The 22,677-nt window shown below is 46.7% G+C and overlaps 1 protein-coding gene across 1 annotated transcript in view; it reads left to right on the forward strand.

Moving 5' to 3' along the window:
• Positions 1-22,677, forward strand: part of LOC119179097 (4-pyridoxate dehydrogenase) — a 203,264-nt gene that overhangs the window by 152,928 nt on the left and 27,659 nt on the right. Inside the window, exon 7 of the mRNA XM_037430175.2 lies at positions 3,216-3,351. Coding sequence (XP_037286072.2) covers positions 3,216-3,351 — 136 coding nt within the window. The remainder of the gene's footprint in view (positions 1-3,215; positions 3,352-22,677) is intronic.

Below are 22,677 nucleotides of genomic sequence, written 5' to 3' on the forward strand. Positions count from 1 at the left end.
AAATTATAATGCACTTTCAAAAATGATTGATTTGAACGCGTTGGCGTCTGTGATTGAAGCGATCGATGCGGGAAGGTGGTTCCAGTCAATACATGTTCTAGGGATGAAAGAGTTGAAGTGCTGGTTCGTATGGCAGAAGGGAACGCCAACCTTGTATTGATGGTCATTGCGTGCTGATATGTAGGCTGGTGCAGAAAACAGTGAATCAGAGAGGGTTCTGTTAGTGTTATAGATCCTATAAAAGAGACAGAGACGTGAATTTTTGTGTCGTATTGAGAGGTTATACAAATTTAGTTGAGCCTTCATTATTGTGACACTTGCAGTTCAAGAGTAATTGGACAATATGAAACGTGCTGAGCGATTCTGAATGGATTCAATGTTGTCTATGAGCATGTGAATATGAGGATCCCAGATAGATGACGCATATTCAAGTTTTGGCCGCACTAATGATTTATACAGGAGAAGCTTTAGGGTAATTGGAGCAATAGAAAAATTTCGACGTAAATAGCCAAGAGTTCGATTAGCGTTGCATGTTATGTAGTCAACGTGAGCCTGCCATGACAGGTTGTTAGAAATAACACCGAGGTACTTGGATGAAGAAACGTTGTTTAGGGGAGTGTTATTAAGTAGGTACGAGGGGGACGCAACTTTTGAAGGCTTATGAGCTATCCTAATTGATTTGCATTTATTTGTGTTAAGTTTCATTATACAATTATTACACCACGAAGAAATGTTGTCTAGGTCAGATTGCAGGGTGTCAGTGTCGTTAGAGGTCAAAATTTCACGGTAAATAACACAATTGTCAGCAAATAACCTAATGGAGGAGGAAATGTTATGAGGCAAATTATTATTATATATCAAAAAAAGTAAGGGACCCAAAACAGAGCCTTGAGGCACACCTGAGGTTACGGCAGTAGGAGAGCTACATTCATTAGCAGTCACAAATCGCTCGTGGTTACGTAAGAAGCACTCGATTCATATTAGAATGTGTGGGTCAAGATTTAGTTTACTTAATTTTAAAAGTAGTAATTCGTGACAAACTGTGTCAAATGCTTTAGAAAAGTCGATAAATACACAATCAATAAAAGTACCACGATCAATAGCAGAGAACAAGTCATTAGTGAAGCGAGCTGAGTTTCACACGAGTAACTTTTTCTAAAACCATGTTGAAAGTTAGTTAAAAAAGGTTTATTCTCAAGAAAGTTGACTAAGCTGCAGTAAATGACATGTTCTAATAGCTTACATGGCACACTAGTTAGTGAGATGGGTCTATAATTGTGGGGATCGCTGGTGTTACCTGACTTGCGAAGAGGAACCACCTTCACAACTTTCCAGTCGTTTGGAAGGGTACTGGATTCCAAAGACTGTGAAAAAATTCTGCAAAGTATTAGGGACGAAAACAATGCGTTGTTTTTGAGAAACTTGGCGTTAATTCCGTTATCTCCGGTGGAAGAAGGCTTGATATCTTCAATTATTTCCTTATGCCCTCCCAATAAAGGTGTACAGGCTCTATTAGATTGTAGTTGTGAGTAGACAAGTCAGGAACAGTGGTAGGCGCCACGTTTACAAATGAAGATGCGAATACACTGTTAAGAGCTAGGCAACAATTTTCTCTTGGAATGAATGAGTCGCTCCCTGAAACTAGGTCAATTGGTTTTTCATTATTTCTACCAATTACCTGCCAAAATCTACGAGGATTAATTGCTAACAAAGAAGGCAACGTTTGTTCTAAATATGAGCGCTTGGCAAGTGAGAGTGCGCGTGCGTACTCGTCAGCTATACTACGATAATAATGCCATCTTTTGATGTTGCCCGAGAGCTTTGCACTTCGAAAGATGCGCTTCTTTTTATTAAGTAGCCGCCTTAAAGTAGGCGTGAACCAAGCAGACCGATTGTTATCGGTTATTTTACGGCGCGGTATAAAGCGATCGGTAAGTTCTTCGATTTTAGCTCTAACACGTAGCCAGTTTTCGTTTACCGAGTGTTCAGAAAAGCTAGAAAAAATTCCTGTGAAAATGTCTCCAGTTCCGCAATAATTAACGTGTAGTCAGCTCTTCCGTAATCTCTGATTATTTTTGTAGTTTGACTAATTTTTGACAGCGTGTTCAGTACGAGAAAGTGAATGGCAGAGTGATCGCTGAGACCTGGCACGACTGACAGAAACTGGCTGAGATCAGGGTTATTTGTGAACACCAAGTCTAATATGGTAGAACTAGTAGACGTGATACGGGTTGGGGAGCTGACCAAATGGCTAAGGTTAAACTCTACGCATGTATCAGTAAAAGAGGTGGATTCGGAATCACTGGAGCCAAGTAAGGTAGAAGGCAAATTCCAATGGATGTCGGGGAAATTAAATTCGCCTAAAAGAATAATATGCGAGGTGGGAAACCGAACATGAAGCATGTTAAGGGCATCGTACAAATCTGAAGAAAAACCAGCAGGTATATTAGGAGGCCGATAGCACGCACAGTACTTGTTGTGTAAGCGAACACTAACGCACACTAATTCTAGAGGGCAAACGAGAGCTACATACGATGAAACCAGATCGTCTGCAACAGCTATGAGGACACCGCCTCCGGAACGCGATCCACGATCGCATCGATAAAACTTGTACTTTTTTCGCACTTTAGAATTTCGGAGCTGCCTACTTCTGTCAATACGACGACGTCTGCAAGACAGGTGTCAATAAGAGATGACAGGGCGTCTCGGTTGCCCATTACACTTCTCACATTACTAAGCAGAAAGGAACAATTGTGCTTGACAGTGCCACGTCGTGGATTTGTTTTTTTTGCTACGAAGACGCTTGGACCGACGAGCTATGAGGACTTAGGTTAGTGTCGTTTTTGTTGTTATCGTCAACTGGAATAACAGACAAGACACGATCAGTGACTGGGCAGTACACATCCCTTTTCTTGTTAATAACAACCTTGTTGTATTTTACTGAATACTTTTGACCGCTGGCTTTACCAAAATAAGTTAGTTTTTTCCTGGCTGTCCGTCCCAGGTCTACCAACGACTACCACTCAGTTCCTCCGTGGCCTTTCACTGTGGAGGCGCTAGGACACGACTGTGACCTGCCCGGACTTAGTAGAGCTCCCTTGCGTATAGCACCGAACTCACTAATAAGCTTCCACCGGAAAAAAACGTTTTGTGATTTTACTCATAACTGAACGGAAATTGTGCGAAAGTAGGGCTGATGCAAATCTCTCATACAGATTCCTGTCGTGAGTGATCTACCGGTGGGCGAAAACCTCCAGGATCACGTGCACATCGACGGCGTCGCTGGCAAGCTTCCTTCGCCTCACGGCATCGGGCTTTTCAATCTCCCTCTCGTCTTCGACTGGCGGTCAGGTGAAGTATACCTTTCTTTCCGAGCAGACAAGACACGTATTTCGAGGATGGTCACTCTGCACGCGCTTTGCCTCACGAGATATGTCTGGTAAAAATTAGCCCCGTATCAGCATGTTTCTGCAAATGTCGCCGAAAGACGATAGTCTCGCGTTGGAAGAGAGTGAACAACACATTTATTTGATGTTCTTAGCAAGAAAATCGGGGAAGGGTATTCAGGAGGCGCTGCGTTAGTGCCTCGAGCGTGCAGCGCAGACGAACAAACACATCATGTCACGTCACACGTGAGACATGAGCGCCATCTCGCACTTTCCTTGGAAAACAAAGCGCGCGGCTCGGGGACGGGTGTGCGTGCCCATCTCAGAGGTGATAAGGTGTAGAACGCAAGGCGACAGTCGGGGCCACCACAGTCTCGTCTTAGCAAAGCCTTGGAAACACTCCCCGTTCTGTGCAAACATTGCATGGTCAGCGCAGCGTGATAAGCGCTACGGTCCTTAAAATTACTTATGTGTGCTTTTTCTAGTAAAAGACGCACATGCGGAAAATATACTTGTTGTTATGGTGCCCCAAACTTGCGCAATAACTGCTTTTTTAATTGACGATTGCACAAGCATGGGCACTCAACTTTGAGCAATATTGGTGGGCGCCATGGAAGAAGGAAAAACTAAGGAGAGGCCCTATTCGCAACTTTCACAGATGGTGGTGTCGCCATGCGGCATCTGTCGTCACGGTCGTTTTAATGACGCCCACGCAGCCAGCCCAAGCTGTCGTTCTGTCAGCTTCACTTTGGCGGTTCGCTGGTGTTTCATATTTTGTCACTGGCGATTTCTACTACGGTTATTCTAAATTCGGACAAGTACTGTGAGCCGTTGTAACAATGCCTTCCCCTTTATTGTTTGCTTGCTGAGCTAGAAGAATCACGAAATATGTTGGATGCCGCTGTGCAGACGACGTTCAGTCAAAGGAGAGGTTTGCTGCTTTGCACGAGCACTGTCGTTTGATCTTCCCCGGCGGTGGCACGAGCAGCGTTCACAAAGCTGCATGTGCATTTCTTCACACCACAGCACACGATATGCCTGGCGTTCAAAACTTCTCTTTCTTGAATATACGCCGCACACATTTCCTTACACGCAGAGTGGAATATAATACATGCTAGAGTCAATGATATTCTCAGCAAAGCCTTGAAAATACGGGGGCTGCAGCCGAAAATACTTTGCTGTTTGGAGTGACAGTCACACCGGCGGCGGCTGCCGGCACGCCGGCTCCACAATCCCTCAAACGACAGGCATGTTGGGCTTGCAATAGCGCCCTCTCTAGGCGGTGAAAGTTGCGAATCCTATCCCAATGCATTGCGAGATGTGTTGCGGAAGTGACGTCAAATTTATGGGACAAACAAACCGGTATGGGAAAAACAAAACAGCAGACGCTCCGCGGCGTGCTCTCTGTGCTGTTTCGCTTATGTAGTGCCAGCGTTAACGCGTATTGTATATTTTGCATGCGGTAAAATGTTGCGAGCATACCTTTCCGAGACTGTTCGCATCTGTCTGTCTGTCTGTCTGTCTGTCTGTCTGTCTGTCTGTCATCTTATGAAGTCTGGGTTTGGATTACCTTTATTAGGCCTGAGAAGCCGGCAGCTACGATGAATGAGCCAAGATGATGATGCTACGCGACAACAATGAGGATGCATGAGCCACACATGATAGAGATGATAATGTACCGGTGAAGAGGATGCGTATACTAAATGCCCACACCAATTCCCCCCCCCCCCCCGTGAAAGCAGCCAGCCTGGCCGCGACAAGTCAAGAGGACAAAGAACGTCGCATAGAGGGCTTCATACGGGAGACATGGACGACCTCTGTAGTTCGATAACGGCGATCTGCTGGGGCTACAAGTGGTGTCACGTGATAATTCACTAGTGAAGCCTCTTCAAGAACTGTGCACGGCCCGATAAACCGAGGGTGAAATTTGTCACACAAACCAGGTGTGCGAACAGGCGTCAAAAGGAGCACTTCGTCTCCAGGTTGGAAGGATACAGCACGATGCGATTCATCATAGACTAGCTTTCTGTCTTGCTGTCGGGCTTCAGTGTTTATACGAGCGCGTTGGCGGCACTGTGCGAGTCGTGAAAGGTATTCCTCTGAAGAGGATGGAGATGAATTCGCTTGGCAGGTAAAGAAAGAGACGTCCAGGAAAGAATTTGGGGAGCGTCCATAAACCAGGTAAAATGGCGAGTAGCCGGTTGTCCGCTGAATGGCCGTATTGTAAGCGAAAGTGACGAATGGTAGAACTACGTCCCAGTTTTTGTGGTCTGGTTGAATATAGGCGGCGATCATGTCAGCAAGAGTGCGGTGGAATCGCTCAGTGAGACCGTTAGTCTGGGGATGATAACTAGAGGCAGTCTTGTGAGTTGTACCGGAGGCGTGAAGAAGTTCGTTCACTAGTTGTGAAAAGAAGGCCCTTCCACGGTCACTGAGCAACACTCGTGGAGCACCATGACGCAGTCTAATGGCTCGGAGGATGAAATCGGCCATTTCAGAAGCTGAACCAATAGTAACGGATGCCGTCTCGGCGTATCGCGTCAAATAGTCAACGGCTGTTACTATCCACCGGTTTCTAGCAGCACTGACTGGGAGGGGGTCATAAAGATCGACGCCTACAACTTCGAATGGTGAGGCTGGGCACGGAAGAGGTTGTAGTGTACCGGCGGGAGCAGATGTTACTAGTTTTTTACATTGACAGGTAGTGCAGGATCCAACGTACCGAGCTACAGTAGTGGTAATGCCTGGCCAATAAAACCGACTTCAAAGGCGATCGTAGGTTTTATGGTAACCAAGGTGACCAGCAGTCGGATGGTCAGGAAGCGCTCTGAAGACTTCGGACAGAAGTGATCGGGGTAGAACGGGAACCCAGCGCTGACCGTCAGGATGGTAAATTTTGCGATACAGCACCGAGTTGTTCAGCTTAAATTGCGAGAGCTGGCGACGGAGCCTTGCATTAGGTGGACGGGAACAGCCAGTGAGGTAGCCTATAATACGTCGACAGTATGGGTCAGCCAACTGTCGAGAAGAAAAATCATGGGGGTCGTCCGAAGGCAGCTGGTTCATAGAGGCGAGAGAGGAAACCGCCGTAGACGTGGACTCCGAAGGCGTGTTGTGCAAATTGATTGCGGAAACCCCGAGTGGAGTCGCCGGTAGTGGGCAGCGAGAAAGAGCGTCGGCGTCACTATGCTTCCTGCCACACTTGTATACGATCTCAAAATCATATTCTTGGAGGCGTAGAATCCAGCGTCCGAGGTGTCCCGACAAGTTCTTGAGTGTCGAAAGCCAACATAAAGCGTGGTGGTCGGTCACAATGGTGAAATGGCGGCCATGGAGATATGGACAAAATTTCTGTACTGACCAAACGATGGCGAGGCACTCCTGCTCGGTGATCGTGTAGTTCCTCTCAGCTGCGGAGAGGACGCGGCTGACGTATGCATTGACTCGCTCGCGCGAAGAATTGTCAGGAGCACGGCTCCTAAACCGCGGCCGCTAGCGTCTGTGTGCAGGAAGCTCGGTGCATCATCGTGAAAATGGGAAAGTACAGGGTCGGTCGTGAAAGCACTCTTCAATCTGTCGAAAGCCGATTCACATTCCTGAGACCACTGAAAGGGCATACCGGAAGCAAGTAGCTTATGAAGTGGTGCGGCTATGGAGGCAAAGTTTTTTATGAATTGCCGAAAGTAAGAGGCGAGACCAAGGAAACTTCGCAAATTTTTCGGTTTGTCAGGGCGAGGAAAGCGAAGCACTGCAGCAGTTTTATCAGGGTCTGGACGAATTCCATCCTTGCTCACAACATGACCGAGTACCTTGATAGATCTGCTGGCGAAATGGCACTTTTTGGTGTTAATTTGAAGACCAGCGCCCGCAAGACAAGTCAGGACCTCGTCCAAGCGTTGCAGATGTTGAGGAAACGTCGATGAAAAGACAACAATGTCATCGAGGTAACATAGGCAAGTCTTCCATTTCAGGCCATGGAGCACGGTGTCAATCATGCACTCAAAAGATGCGGGCGCATTGCATAGACCGAACGGCATAACATTGAATTCGTATAGGCCGTCCGGGGTTGCAAACGCAGTTTTTTCTTTATCATCTTCGTGCATGGGGATTTGCCAATAGCCGGAACGCAAGTCGAGGCTCGAAAAGTATTCAGGAGTCTAGGGCGTCGTGATGCGTGGCATGGGGTATACGTCCTTCCTATAATCTTCTTGGGTGCTCGGTAATCGACACAAGATCGTATGGAACCGTCTTTTTTTACGAACCAGAACGATGAGCGACGACCAAGGACTGGTAGAGGGTCGGATTATCTCCCGTTGGAGCATATCGTCTACGTTTTCTTCAATGATTTTTCGTTCGACTAGAGAGGCGCGGTACGGACGGCGGTGCACAATGGATGTTTCGTCGGTCTGAATACGATGTGCTGTAGCGGTTGTCTGGCCCAGGGTGGGTGAATGAACGTCAAAGGAGTCTGCATGCTTCTCCAACAAATCAAGCAGCTGCTGCTTCTGTGAGTCTGTCAAGTCTTTGTTGATGGCTGCTGTAAAGGCCGAGGAAGCAGAATGATCTGCAGGATGGTCTTTAGAGGAGACAGGGGTAAGAGGCACAACGCACACAGGCTCCAGATCGGCAACGCAGGCGAGAGTAGTGCCCCGTGGCAGTAAAATTTTATCTTGTGGGGTGTTGGTCGCAGCGAGGACACTTGATCCATTGTTGAAACGAGCCACACCTGATGCGAGAGCTATGCCTTTATTAAGGCAACGTGGTGACGGAGTGATCAAAATGTCACCAGAGTCGACGTCGTTGGACAAAACTGTGACTAATTGATGTTCGTTTGGTGGTAACTCGATGTCTACAGCAGCGATGAGTCGAAGTGGCCTGTAGGTTTCGTCGTTAAGCAAGTGGTTCGTGTCAGTAAGATGGAGGACACGTTGTGCAAAACAAATAGCCGCAGAAGCAGAGGAAAGAAAGTCCCAGCCTAAAATGAGTTTATGGGAGCACGGGGATAGCACAGCAAGCTCTATATGATGAAGAATTTCGTCGATTATTACACGGGCAGTACAGAGAGTGGAAGGGTGAATCATTGTTCCCTGAGCTGCAACCAGTGTCGCTCCATCATAAGCGTCGTGACTTTTCGAAGACGGGCACACAAATCAGCACGAATAACAGAAAACGCAGCCCCAGTGTCCACCAAAGCATCAACGTCCACTCCCTCAACTGTGACCGCAATCATATTGTAGGGGCGCGCTGGAGGAATTGTAGTCCTGTGTTCGAATGGAATTTGTCCTACAAAAACTGCATCGCTTAGTTTTCCGGACGCCGATCAGAAGTAAGGGAAGCAGGCTGAAGAGAAGAGGAGCGAAGGTAGGGCGACGGTGAGCGGCGTCGGGTTGATCGGTGACTACTGCGCAGTTCACCCGATGCTGGCGGAGATGGAGACCGACGCGACGGTGACGAATAACGGCGGCCCTGGTACAAGGCTCCTGCGGTATAGTCCCGTTCACGTCTGTCATACCCTCGGCGCTCGTCTTGCTGGCGCTTGCGGCAAAAGCGTGAAATGTGACCACGAAAGCCGCAATAATAGCACGTAGGCCGAGTCGATCGACAAGGAGGGTAGTAGACTGCACCGAGAGAGAGAGCAGTCAGAGGGACAGATGACGGCTCAGGCGGTGGTGATGGAAAGCTCGTGGGAAAGCTTGTGAGAGGTGCGGCAGCAACCGACGCGTACGTTCGCGGCGGGGACGTCGAGCTGACGGTGCCTGGTGGCGCGGTGGTGGTGTGCGGGAACGATGGAAGAGTACGAGAGACAGTGGGCTGCAGGTTGGCCATGTGGGTCATGGACGTGAGCTCTTCTCTGATGACATCCCGTGATGACAATGAAGAACACTGAATGGGACACACTGAAGGTAGTGTGAATCCCATTGATTCTAATTCTTCGCGTATGATCGCCCTTATCGTGTCTCGCAGGTTTGGATCAAATGTAATATGGGCCGCGTCATTGTCTGGTTGTAGGCGCGTAGACTCAAGTTCTTCGAGGCGCTGACAGGTTGTCGCAACGTCAGCAACGGTAGCCGGATTCTGGATTGCAAAGGCATTGAATGCGACGGGTGATATTCCCTTAAGAAGCTGGCGCACCTTGTCTGATTCTGTCATTGGGATGTCAACCCGGCGGCAAAGTGAAAGAACATCCTCGATGTAGGATGTATACGACTCCCCGATGTGCTGTTTCCGAGTCGCGAGAGCTTTCTTTGCAAGAGCCGAACGAACAGCCGGTGTGTCAAAGACATGGCGAAGCTGATCTTTGACGGCTGACCATTCGGGGATGTCGATGAAGTGGTTCAGGAACCACGTCTTCGCGACACCCGTGAGGTAGAATGACACGTGAGCGAGTTTGTAGGTGTTATCCCACCGGTTAGCAGCGCCAACACGTTCAAAATCGTCATTCCTCCACATCTTCCCCGCGCATACCAGCGAAAGGATGGGGCTCACGCTGGAGGCTGTTGATGACGTGAGAAGGCGCGGCATACAGTGGTGGAGTGGGAACGGGTGCAGCACCGGCCTCGTCTTGGTGCGACATTTTTCCGGACACCTGGCCCAAGCGGCGACCTGAACGTAGCTCCAGGGGGTGGAGTGGTCGACAGGATGGCGGGGGATCTAACAGCACGCTCCACCACGTATGAAGTCTTGGTTTGTATTACCTTTATTAGGCCCGAGGAACCGGCAGCCGACAGCTACGATGAATGAGCCTAGATGATGATGCTACGCGACAACCATGAGGATGCATGAGCCACACATGATAATGATGATAATGTACCGGTGAAGAGGATGCGTATCTTAAATGCCCACAATATACCTCTATATCTCTCTATATATCTATCTATATATCTATGTATCTATGTATGTATGTATGTATTTTCTATTTGTCTATATGTCTATCTATCTATTTGTCTATCTTTTTGTCTATTTATATACTTATTTATCTGTTTATCTATCTATCTAATTATTGATTTATCTAACTATTTATTTATATATTGATTTATTTATTTATCTATCCGCCCACGACTTTTAGCTCTCCTGGCTATTTGTATAATGGTATCGATACCAAACTTGGTATCGCATAACATGACTATATGAGGAGCATATTTGACTAGTCATAACATGAAAATCCTGACATGTATGACATGAATGTCATGATTTACATTTTATTGTGTTGCTGCTCTTGCGGTGGTTTCGTTCACATGACATGTTGCAAAGTTGGTATGGCATAACATGATTGCATGGTGAACACAAGCAACATACCCTAACATTAAAATCATGACATGCGTGTCACGTAACAACATGACTACATGTCACGCTCATGACGCACTCTCGGCCATTTCGCTAGCGTCACATATACCATACCAAATTTGGTATTACGGTACGTGAACGGATGACTGAAGGTATCTGAACGGAAGGTATCTGACTGGTGTGAACAAGATAATCATGATATGCGTGCCAGGTAACAACATAGCTACATGCTATGCTCATGATGCACTCGCGGCCGTTTCGCTAGCTTCACATATGCCAGATTCGGTATTACGTTACGCGCATGGACGACATAGGTATATGACACATCCAAACATGATACTCATGACATGCGTGTCATGTAACAATATGACTGCACGCCACACTCATGATACGCTTGCGGCCGTTTCGCTAGCTTCACATATGCCAAATTTGTTATTGGGTGACATCAATGAATGAAGAAGGTATTTAACTGGTGTAAACAACATAATAATGAGGTGCGAACCATGTGAGAACATGACTACATGCCAAAGTTAAGACGCCAATACACTTCGACGAGACCCAGCGCGCGTACGTGCCGCCGTTCATTTTGTAGCGTCACGCCAGCGTTGCCCCGCCAGGCGCCGGTCCTGCCATATACTCGCAGGCGCACGCTGCGTTGCTTTGACGCATGCATGTTTCAGCGCGTTTGGCGTCCCCCCGTCTCAAAACAGGCCGACACAGAGCTGTCTGGGTAACGCATTGGTGCAAAATTCAGCCTGTCTCATTTGGCGCCGGTTGCCGTCGGGCCACGATGACGGACGCTGGTCGCGCCAGTCGCGCTTGGCGTCAGACCATAGAGTTCACGCGTTTTACTAACGTAGCGTTGCTGTGCCCTGCGTTCGCGCACGTCAACGTTACGTTGGAGCATATTGGGCCCTTCATGATGTACTGGAGACCATTTTGCTAGCCCCACATATAATAAATTTGGTGTTACGTGACGTCTATAGATGGCGAAGGTATATGACTGGTGCCAAAATGGTAATCATGAGACGTGTGCCATGTAATAACATGACAACATACCACGCTCATAGTGTGCTCGTGGCAGTTTCGCTATTTCCACATATACTAAATTTGACATAACGTGACGTGAATAGATGGCGAAGGTTCGACACATACAAAATGATAATCATGACACGGAAGTCGTGTACGGCATAATTTACCTCCATCTCTTTACGTTGTGCTCATTAAAAAGTGGTATATTAACCTTCCTCATTAGCTTCGCACATCATCGATTCCCGCTGTACGTGGGATCTGCCATTTTTTCTCTCTCTTAGGCATATTTTTTTATCTACGGGCCGACTAGCAGTTCTTTGCTCGTATATAGTGTCAGTGTGGCAATGCACAGTTTTGAGTGCTTGCTTCGTAGCTATTCAATGAAACGCCAGCCTGGTACTTGACGTACTTCACGTCGGCAAGAAGGCACAGCCGAATTGTACACCTGATGGTGCACGTAAAGTGTGTATTTGAAGTGCGCACACAACTAACACGCAGCGAGTGAACACCATACGATGCGTACACACTTAGTCCGGTAACAAGAATAGTTTATTGTCTTTCCGTATGAACGACACAACTTCTAGAAACGCAACACGACGCCTACAACAGTAAAAAGAAAACTTCGCGTGTGTTCTCAGTTGACACAATGAGTAAAGACCAACGGAATATACAGCTGAGAGCTCCACATGCAAATGCCATCAACAGTGAAGCGAACATACGTGAAACGTGCCCCCAGGTACATTCGGCGGTGCACGCGATTCCCACCGTGTATACACTAAAGTTGGGCATCGCACAGATTTTCAAAAAAAAGCACGCAAAAGAAGCAGCACTCGTGGATTGACTCGCTGCCGGCAGAGAACACCGCTTCCAAGGCCGCTGCGGCGGCTGGTCGCCGGAAATCACGAAGTGTTTATCTGCTTCTTCGCTATAGGAGCTAGTGCGGATGTTAGCGATGCGGCGGCTTCACGAATATGACGTCATGGCCTCTCCTATATTCTTCCTTCCTCCATGGTGGGTGCTGCAGATGGGGTCAGCCGTTTCAAGAGCCCAATGTCTTTAAGAGTGGACAAACAGACAATTGTACAGACATACAGACAGACAGACAGACAGACCAAAATTTTTGCGTTGAAGGTACCCAAGAAAGACTATCGTCTTTAACATTGTCTGGCACACTTCCTAGTTTAACTTATCCCTCTGCGCTGCAATAAATAAAATTCGCCAGGCCTGCGTGGGCGGCGTAGCATTGACACAGCGAAAGCTGGAAAAGCGGCCTTTTAGAGCCTCTTTAAAGCACCTTTTGCGTAACTACTGCAAACACGCTTTATACACACTAGGGCAATATTAATATTTTTGGGGGTAGTAGGCCGGCATTTGCTCTGGTATTTTTGCCAATCTTCCGCGAGACGTGGTATCTTGTGCCAATTGCCCATGCAGTGGCTAACGACGAAAGTTGCCGCAATGTGTTCTCGTTAATTTTGTTTCCAAACAAAACCCTTATTATCGCTAATTATGTTTTCATGCTTCATTTTTTCTGACTCAGCTTTTTTTTACTCTGTTACTAGGTCTTTTCATGCGGACTGTTACATACCATCCATTTTAAATTTTTTTGGGGAGACAGCTGGGAGCGATTCAACCTGCTTCTCAGCTATTTTCAATTTTCCATCTCCTCGGTCTAATTACTTGACTCGTTGACAACTTATCTTCATTGGAGTGAATGCTACGCAAGCGGGACTTCCACTGATTTGCGTTGAAGTAGTACGGCAACTTGCGGCTCGTTTCGGTTTTGCTCACTTGTTTTGTTAACGCACTTACCAAAAACACGAAACATTGCAAATGGGAAGAAACAGTTTGATAATCAAAATATATTTTATTGACGCATTTTTCTTGAAACTGAGCAGTGTGGCACCACACTCGCCCCTTGTTCACTTTAGAAAACGTGCGCTCAAAACGTATTCCTCAAATAGAAAGAAAAGGAAACATCCTTAAAAAGGGAACGACAACTCCAATTTACCTACGCGCTCCTGCAGCTTTATTATATAGTCTCATAATGAAAAATATTCGGCAGATCCCACATACATTGCGAATCGATGTTAAGCGAAGCATGAGGAGGGTATACGTGACTGTGCTGCAGTTATTATTATTATTGAGCGAAACCTAATGAAAGGATGCTACAGATATGAACAGCCATGGTCACGTGTCTGTAGGCAGCACGACCAGCAGGTTTTTCTTCTTGCTTTTTTATTTATTTCCGCATGCTGTTGCTTTGCGGGATGGCTAAGTGAGGCAGTGTCGGGTTCTTCGCGGCCTAGTAATTAGGCTGATAATGTCGGAGCCCAATCAGCCTCAATTTCTCACCTCGCAGAGCAAAAACCTGCTTCTCGCGTGGTCCACGCCAACATTGGCGTGGCCGCATACATTTGCGCACAGTCATATGTTAAACTATTGTCAGGTAATAGAGCAATGCTTAGAATATAACCAAACACTATGCATAGCCTTCATAGAGTACGAGGAGGCGTTTGATTCAGTATAAATATCAGCCCTAATGCAGACACTGCGGAATCAGCGCGTTGATGAAGTATATATTTATATATTGTTACGCATGCCTGGGAAGAAAACGAAGATGGGTGAACATGCTGGCCGCCTCAAGCTGGAGGAAGAAAGAAGACGACGACACTGCGATTATCAACCTGTTGGCCGCTCCGGCCCTTCTCTTCGCGACCAAAATAAACGGCCCCCTTCAGCCGTATACGTCCTGGTCCTCCTTGTGCGTAACAGATTGGTGGAGTTGCTGGGTAAGACAAGCCCAACGACGACAGCTTCACTACCTGGACTACGCCACAGCCGCCGTCTTGCCAGACTCCCGCCTGCGCCGATCGTATTGGCCCAAGATCAGCCATCTAACGCTTCAAGGCCAACTCCAATGGGTTCCGTGCCCTACTACCGAGTCCCGCCAACCTTCGGAGGAAAATCGGGAGAGGATGTCGACGCTTGGCTCGTCCAGTACAAGCGAGTCAGCAAGTCCAACGGCTGGGATGCCGCCGCTCAGCTCAGCAATGTGGTCTTTTTTTTTTGCTCTACGGATACTGCGCTCGTGTGGTACAAAAACCACGAGGACACACTGACGACGTGGGACGTTTTTGATGCAGAGCTGAAAGCGTGTTTCGGCGACTCGAGCGTGAAAAGGAAGCGGGCAGAGCAGACATTGTCTCAACGCGCGCAGCTTCCGGGTGAGACAGGTACTACGTATATAGAGGATGTGCTGAAGCTCTGCAAGGTGGTCAATGATCAGATGTCAAAAGACGACAAAGTAGGGCATTTGCTGAAACGCATAGCCGAAGATGTCTATAATTTTCTCATCGAAAAAGAGCACCTGAACTCGGTGTCCGACGTGATTCAGCATAGCCGAACTTTCAAACAGCTGAAAATGCGCAGGATTGCTCCAAAGTTCGGCCCGATCCCAAATGTTACAACGGTTGCCAGCATCGACACGAGCACCTGCGCAGACCTGTCCTCGACGATTCGAGGGATTGTTCGCGAAGAACTTTTTCGCTATAAAGAACAGACGCATTCAGCAGTTGATCACCATTCTGTAAACGACCAACATTCGGTATATGTGCCACGTGAGGCTGTGACGGCGCCGCCGCCTTCTACGACCCCTTGGCAATTGATGGTTAGTGCAGCAGCTGTTGAGTACAGCGCACCCCCACAGCCAAGGAGAGCACCACGCTTGCCAGCTCCTCGCCATGACCGGTGCCCCCAGCGTCTGCCTTCTTCGCGACGCCCGGTCTATTCCTATGATATACGGAACGAACCAACCCACTACGCCATGGAAGACGATGTTCGATTCATCGACGAACAAAAAGTTTCGACCTCTCACAGTTTGCTACTCCTGTGGTGTACCAGGACATATTTCGCGATTTTGCAACCGTCGACGTGTAGCCCCACGGTATGGCTACCCACCACCAGCGGTATGGCTACCCACCACCAGCAGCAGCAGTCACGGCGGAATGTGCACGCTCTGAATCGCCTCACTCTGTATTTCCAGGCGCCCGAAGTCCCTTGCTTGGCAGGCACTACTGCTGAGTATCGCCCTGGTACCCCTCGCAACATCGCTCCGTCACGCCCGCGTGTCGCCAGCTACAGTGTTCAAGGGATACGCAAGCAGCGGTTGCGCATCCTGCTCTGCACATCCAAAACGGGGCTATAAGGACCACTCTGGACTGCCTGGAATCCATTGCAGCAGCAGCAGTCACGGCGGAATGTGCACGCTCTGAATCGCCTCATTCTGTATTTCCAGGCGCCCGAAGTTCCTTGCTTGGCAGGCACTACTGCTGAGTATCGCCCTGGTACCCCTCGCAACATCGCTCCGTCACGCCCGCGTGTCGCCAGCTACAGTGTTCAAGGGATACGCAAGCAGCGGTTGCGCATCCTGCTCTGCACATCCAAAACGGGGCTATAAGGACCACTCTGGACTGCCTGGAATCCATTGCAGCAGCAGCAGTCACGGCGGAATGTGCACGCTCTGAATCGCCTCACTCTGTATTTCCAGGTTGGTGTGCGAATTTTATGTAACTATTCTGTGCTGTAAAAATTGCCGTGACTGCTGCTCAACGCTGCTTTTGACCTGTATACAATGCCTACCTGTGCTGAACTTGCTAAAAAAATTGAAGCGCTTGAATCTGCGTTTAAAGAGCAATTAGAAACTGCTGTTAAAGAGTTCAAGGCGGAGGCTAGGAAAACACTGGATGACAAAGGCCTTGAAGAGCATGCAAAACTATGCGAGAGCGTTAGGTTCCTCAGTGCTCAGTACGATAACATGTGTGTGAAGCAGAATGCGCTCATTGCAGAAAATAAAGCGCTAAGGGCCCATAACGAGTCTCTTGAAACCCGTTTGGCTGAACTTGAGCAATATTCTCGACAAAACAATATAGAAATTAAAGGTGTACCAACGACTAAAGACGAGGACTGTACTGCCATTCTAAAGCGCATGGGTGATGCAATAGGATGTACTGTAACACCTGCTGACATAGACACAGTGCATCGTGTTCCCACGAGATCAGCAGTGAACAACATCATTGCTTGGTTTTGCAGTCGTGACAAAAAAAATGACTTCATCCGCAAAGCTCGCAAGGCTCGGCTTCGCACCGGCAGCATTGGCTTTTCGCAATCTACTGACCAGGCTATTTATACGAATGACCACCTTACTGCTGAGAATAAGAAGCTATTTGCTAGGGCACTGGCTCTCAACAAAGAGCACCAGTGGAAATTTCTCTGGACAGAGAACTGTCGCATCCTAGCACGCAAGTCTGAAGATACCAGGGTCTTTCGAATAAATACCGCCTCTGACCTTTCGATTTTCATTTAAACGACGCCTTACATATTCTGTATCGACCACTAAGTTTTTCTTTTTTTTTGTGTCTTCGATTACCGTTAGCAACCTCAAACATTCGCTTACGTTACAGAAATATTCGCTAATTCATTTTAATGCTCGCAGCATCCGAAAGAACTATGATGCGTTTACCACTTTTCTTTCTCTACTGCACCACCAGTTTTCGTTTATCTGCCTTTCGGAAACGTGGTTGTGCGACGCAGACCGTAACATGTATTCTTTTCCACAGTATCAGGCAGAGTATTGTCACCGACCTTATGAGGCGCATGGTGGGGCTGCAATTTTTGTTTCCAGTGGTGTTTCGTACACGCGCAGGTTTGATCTGTCTTTCACCGTACCACTGTGCGAATCTGTGTGGATTGAATGTGGCAAGTCACCCCTAAACAACGCAAAAAAATTAATCATTGGCAGTGTGTATCGCTCTCCTTCATCTCCTGTTCTAGAATTTCTGTCAAATCTTGATAGATTACTTCACAAGCTATCTTTTGAGAATAAGCAAGTTGTACTGGTAGGGGACATCAACATAAACTTATTAGATATAGAATCCAGTATCTACTCGGCTTACACGAACTGCTTCAGTGGCTTCGGCTACGAATCACTTATCACTGCCCCAACAAGATGTGGCCACCAGGGTTCCCAATCTCTTTTAGATCATGTCTTATGCAATTTTTCTCCCGCCCCCGAGGCTGGCGTGGTTGACACATACATTACAGATCACTTCCCCGTTTACATAACATTTAATGCTAGGCGCTCCAGTGTCGATAGCTGTTTTTACACATCTGTGCTGGATCATGACAAGTTTATCGATGCTATAGCTACAACTGACTGGTCACTTGTTAAGTCCGATATTCTTGACAATTCCTGCTCTGACGTAGAGGCTATGCTACAGAAATTCTGCGCTTTATTTTTAAAGGCCGTAACATCTAGTACATCAACTGTTAAATGCAAAAAACGGTATAAATTTCCCCACAATCCATGGATGACAAACGGCTTATTGACAAGTGTTCGTAAAAAAGATAACCTTTACAAAAAAACAAAAAGACAGCCTTTTAATATTTCGTTTGCCCACCGATACAGGAAATATTGCAACAATTTGAAAATTTTACTCCGAGAAGCAAAAAAGCGTTATTATGAAAATGAGTTGACCAAACATAAGGGGGACCCTAAAAAACAATGGAACCTTTTGAACAACTTTTTAAACGAATCATCTGGAAACTCACCTATATCTGAAATAATATATAATAATATTTCTTTGCAACAGCCAACTTCTATTGCAAATGCTTTCAGCGATTTTTTTTCTAGCATTCCTACTACACAATCGGGCATACCAAAATGTTCCGTTTCTCGGGTCGCTTCTTCATTTTTTCTTTTGCCCGTAACCGCTGACAAAGCATGCTCAGTTCTCTTGAATCTAAAAAATAAATGCGCAGGTCTTGACAATATTTCTGCGTATCACTTAAAACTGGTTGCGAGTAATATTTCTGGGATACTTAGTGATATCAGTAATCTAATGTATCAGCAAGGCGTATTTCCTAAACGTTTAAAGAAATCTAAAATAGTTCCGGTATTCAAAAAGGGTGACAAAAGAACAGTTTCTAATTATCGGCCCATATCAATTCTTTCTTCCCTCAGCAAAGTTATTGAAAAATTGTTCGTTGATCGTTTAAGTAATTACCTAAGCAAATTTAATATACTTCATCCGTGTCAATTTGGCTTTCGTTCAGGCAGTTCGACAAGCTTAGCACTAGTTTCATTAATAGATTACTTAAAAAAGTCAATTGACTCTGGTAAATTTGTTGGATCGGTCTTCCTAGATTTCACCAAGGCCTTTGACACCATTAATCATGCCACCCTATTTAACAAATTGGAGGCCTATGGGGTAACTGGAGCTCCATTAACCTTCCTGAAAAATTATCTGCACAATAGAGAATGCTCGGTGTGCGTATCAGGCGCTTCTTCTGAAACTAAGCTAATCAATCAACGCGTGCCCCAGGGGTCTCTTTTGGGCCCTTTATTATTTATTATTTATATTAATGATCTTGTCGATGCAATTAAATCAACTCACTGCGTGTTATACGCAGACGACACGACTATAACTGCAGCTGAGGACTCTCTAACTGCTCTTACTTTACACTTGAATAACACACTTCTAGATATCACTAAATGGTGCTACGAGAACCAACTTATTATTAACCCAGCCAAAACCAAGTGTATGATATTTAGGTCCGCTCAAAGACCATTGCCTTTTCATCAACCCTTAACCCTAGGTCCTCACTCTATACCCACCTGTGATACTGTAATTTTTCTTGGTGTACATCTTGACTGCCATTTAAAGTTTAATCTCCACACTGATCACCTCAGAAAGAAAACTGCATTCAGAATTCGGGCTATAATAAAAGCTCGTGGAGTTTTTCATATAAACGTACTTATGTCTCTGTATTTCGCCTTCATTCATTCTCATATCATGTATGGTATCGCTGCTTGGGGAAACACGTATGACTGTCATCTATCACCCATTCAGAACATACAAAATCAGGCGATCCGCATTATCACTAATAGCTCACGATACTCCAGTGCAGACCATCTACTACAAGACAACAAAATCCTACCTGTTCGTAAGTTATTTTTTATAGCATAGCCGCTCTTCTGTTTCAGTTGCGCAATGCACTGCTACCGTTTGAGTTCATTGATTCAGTTTTCTTACAAAACAACAATGTAACCAGATTTGCAATGAACCTTAACTTTTTGCTACCCGCGTCGCGCACAAATTATGGAAAAATGACCACTGCCTTTGCGGCCATTACTTTTTGGAATAACATGCCTCTTTCTGTTAAAACGATACCCACATTGTCATCATTCAAAAAGTCGCTTAAAAGTTTTCTGTTAAATTATTAGCTGCCTGTATATGGGCTTTTTGGGGGCTTTGCGTTTTCGGTTATGCCATTTAGATCATTGCATTTCGATTGACAATGTCCGCCACTGAACGAGATGTTTTTTTGTGTCTTTCTTTGTGTTTTTTTTTCGTTCTTTCTTTTTTTTCCTTATTTGCCTTGCTTTTTGTTGCCTGATGTGTCACTTAGCCTATAATAATTACTTATCACTCTATATTGTATAATTGATTTTCATTCACTCGTTGCTTGTTAACTTGATCTGATTTATTGATTGTTATAATGCATCGAGGGTGCCGTTACAGTTTTTAACTGTGGGACCCTCGTCGAGGGTCCCGTTACAGTTTTTAACTTTGGGACCCTCGTCTGTATATTAATATTACTGTACTACTTTTTTGAAATGAATAATAACAAACTGAAACTGAAACTGAAACTGAAACGACTTCGCGATGACCCGCGAGCAACGTACTATGGCCTAAGACAACACTTCACACGATTGTCTGATCGACCGTACGACGACCCTAAGGCAACACACCTGCTGCCTCGCGACGACTACTGGACACGCAGCTTCCGGAACCACTCCCCTACATCTGACAGGAGCTTGACGCCTCCAACGCCTCGTGTTCCCCGTTCTCCTTCACCACGGCGTCGCAATACATCTCCTTTGCCACAGGAAAACTAGCAAGCGCGGCCGATGGAGGTGAGGTCGCCGGAGACGTGCTGATATCAGAAATACCTCCTGTGTTGATGCTCAAGAGCAAAGTACGTGTTTTTGTTGACGATGTGCCTGTGATGGCTTTGGTTGATACGGGGGCAACCATTTCGGTCATGAGTGCGTGTTTTAAAGATACCTTGGGGCGGGAGGTTTTATTTAAGTGGAATCAAGCTTCGAAGTTTTGCGGAGTGAGTGGTGAGGCACTGAATCCTGTTGGTGTGTGTCAAGCTGACGTGTTTCTCGGAGGCCGCGTTATCCTAACGGAGTTCGTGATTATTCCGCAGGCGACACATGATGTTATTTTGGGTATGGACTTTTTGAGAGAGTGTGGTGCGACTGTCGACTGCCGCACAGGGACAATAGTCTTGAGTGATCACGTTCTGCCAGCACTCTTGGAAAACCCTGTGAATGGTGAGGCGGTATTGTGTGTCTGTGGTGACACTATCATACCACCGTTGTCAACCCTTCGTGTGCCTGTTGGTTGCAGTGACAGCTATTCCGCCAACTTTGATGCCAACGTAGAACCAGTGTACACCAACTGCATGAAAAAGAATGTGTTGATCCCACATTTTGTGGTGTCGATCAGGCGTGGACACGCTGGTTTAAGGACTGTCAACTGCTCTACAGAACCCGTGATGTTACCAGATGGTCTAAAGTTAGCCGTCAGTGGACAACACGAGGCCTTACTGGTGACCGAGCTTAGAGATGCGCCAGAAGAGCATCGTAGTCACAGTTTTGAAACGGCTCTTCTGTCAATGGTGAATAAGTGGCTGAGCACAAGTGAACGCCGAACATTGGTCAATGTACTTTCGAAGCACGTCTCTGCATTCGACTTTGCGCAGAAAGACAAAGCGCCCCTAATCCCTGCTTCTCGGACATGTCACACTATCAACAGGGTTTGGCCAATCCGATTAGACAAAAGCCATACCATGTTTTGCCATCCGAGTGGCGGATTATTAATGAGCAGGTGAACGAAATGATTAAAAACGGTATCATTCAAGAGTCGGTAAATCCATGGGCAGCTCCAGTAATTCTCGTTAAAAAGAAAGACGGATCCTGGAGATTTTGCGTCGATTATCGCCGATTGAATGCTGTAACAAAAAAAGACGTGCACCCACTTCCACGTATTGATGATGCCATAGACTGTCTGCATTCGGCCTCTTACTTTTCCTCTGTAGAGTTAAGAACGGGCTACTGGCAAATTCTCATGCATCCTGAAGATAAAGAAAAGACAGCCTTTGTAACCCCTGAAGGCCTTTTTGAATTCAACGTGATGCCATTTGGACTCTGCAACGCGCCGGCGACGTTCGAGCGATTTATGGACACTGTTCTTCGTGGCTTAAGTGGAGCATTTGCACGTGCTATCTCGACGACGTCGTCATCTTTGGCCGCACCTTCAGCCAACACAATTCACGTCTGGATACTGTACTGACTTGCATAAGAAACGCTGGCCTTGTTCTTAACTCAAACAAATGCCACTTCGGAGACCGACAAACCCTTGTTCTCGGACACCTAGTAAATCAGGAGGGCATCCGTCCAGATCCCCAGAAGACAGCAGCCGTTGAAACGTTCAATGTGCCGCGCTCTGTGAAGGAGCTCCGCAGTTTTTTGGGGCTTTGCTCCTATTTTCGCCGCTTTATACCTAAATTTGCCGATGTCGCGTATCCACTGACACGTTTGCTACGGAAGAATACTCCCTTCGAGTGGACTCCGGAGTGCGACTCTTCTTTTCGTCAACTGAAGTTCCTCCTGACGTCGCAGCCTGTTCTTCAACACTTCAACCCATCAGCTCCAACCGAACTGCACACAGATGCCAGCGGCATAGGAATTGGTGCCGTCCTAGTTCAACGCTATGGTAACCGCGAGCACGTGATTGCATATGCAAGTCGCTCCTTGAGTAGGCCCGAGCAGAATTACACTGGCACAGAACAAGGATGCCTCGCGGTAGTATTTGCGATTCAGCGGTTTTGGTCTTACCTATAT

This window comes from Rhipicephalus microplus, chromosome 7 (assembly GCF_043290135.1).
Source record: "Rhipicephalus microplus isolate Deutch F79 chromosome 7, USDA_Rmic, whole genome shotgun sequence".
In the NCBI taxonomy this organism is placed as follows: domain Eukaryota; kingdom Metazoa; phylum Arthropoda; class Arachnida; order Ixodida; family Ixodidae; genus Rhipicephalus; species Rhipicephalus microplus.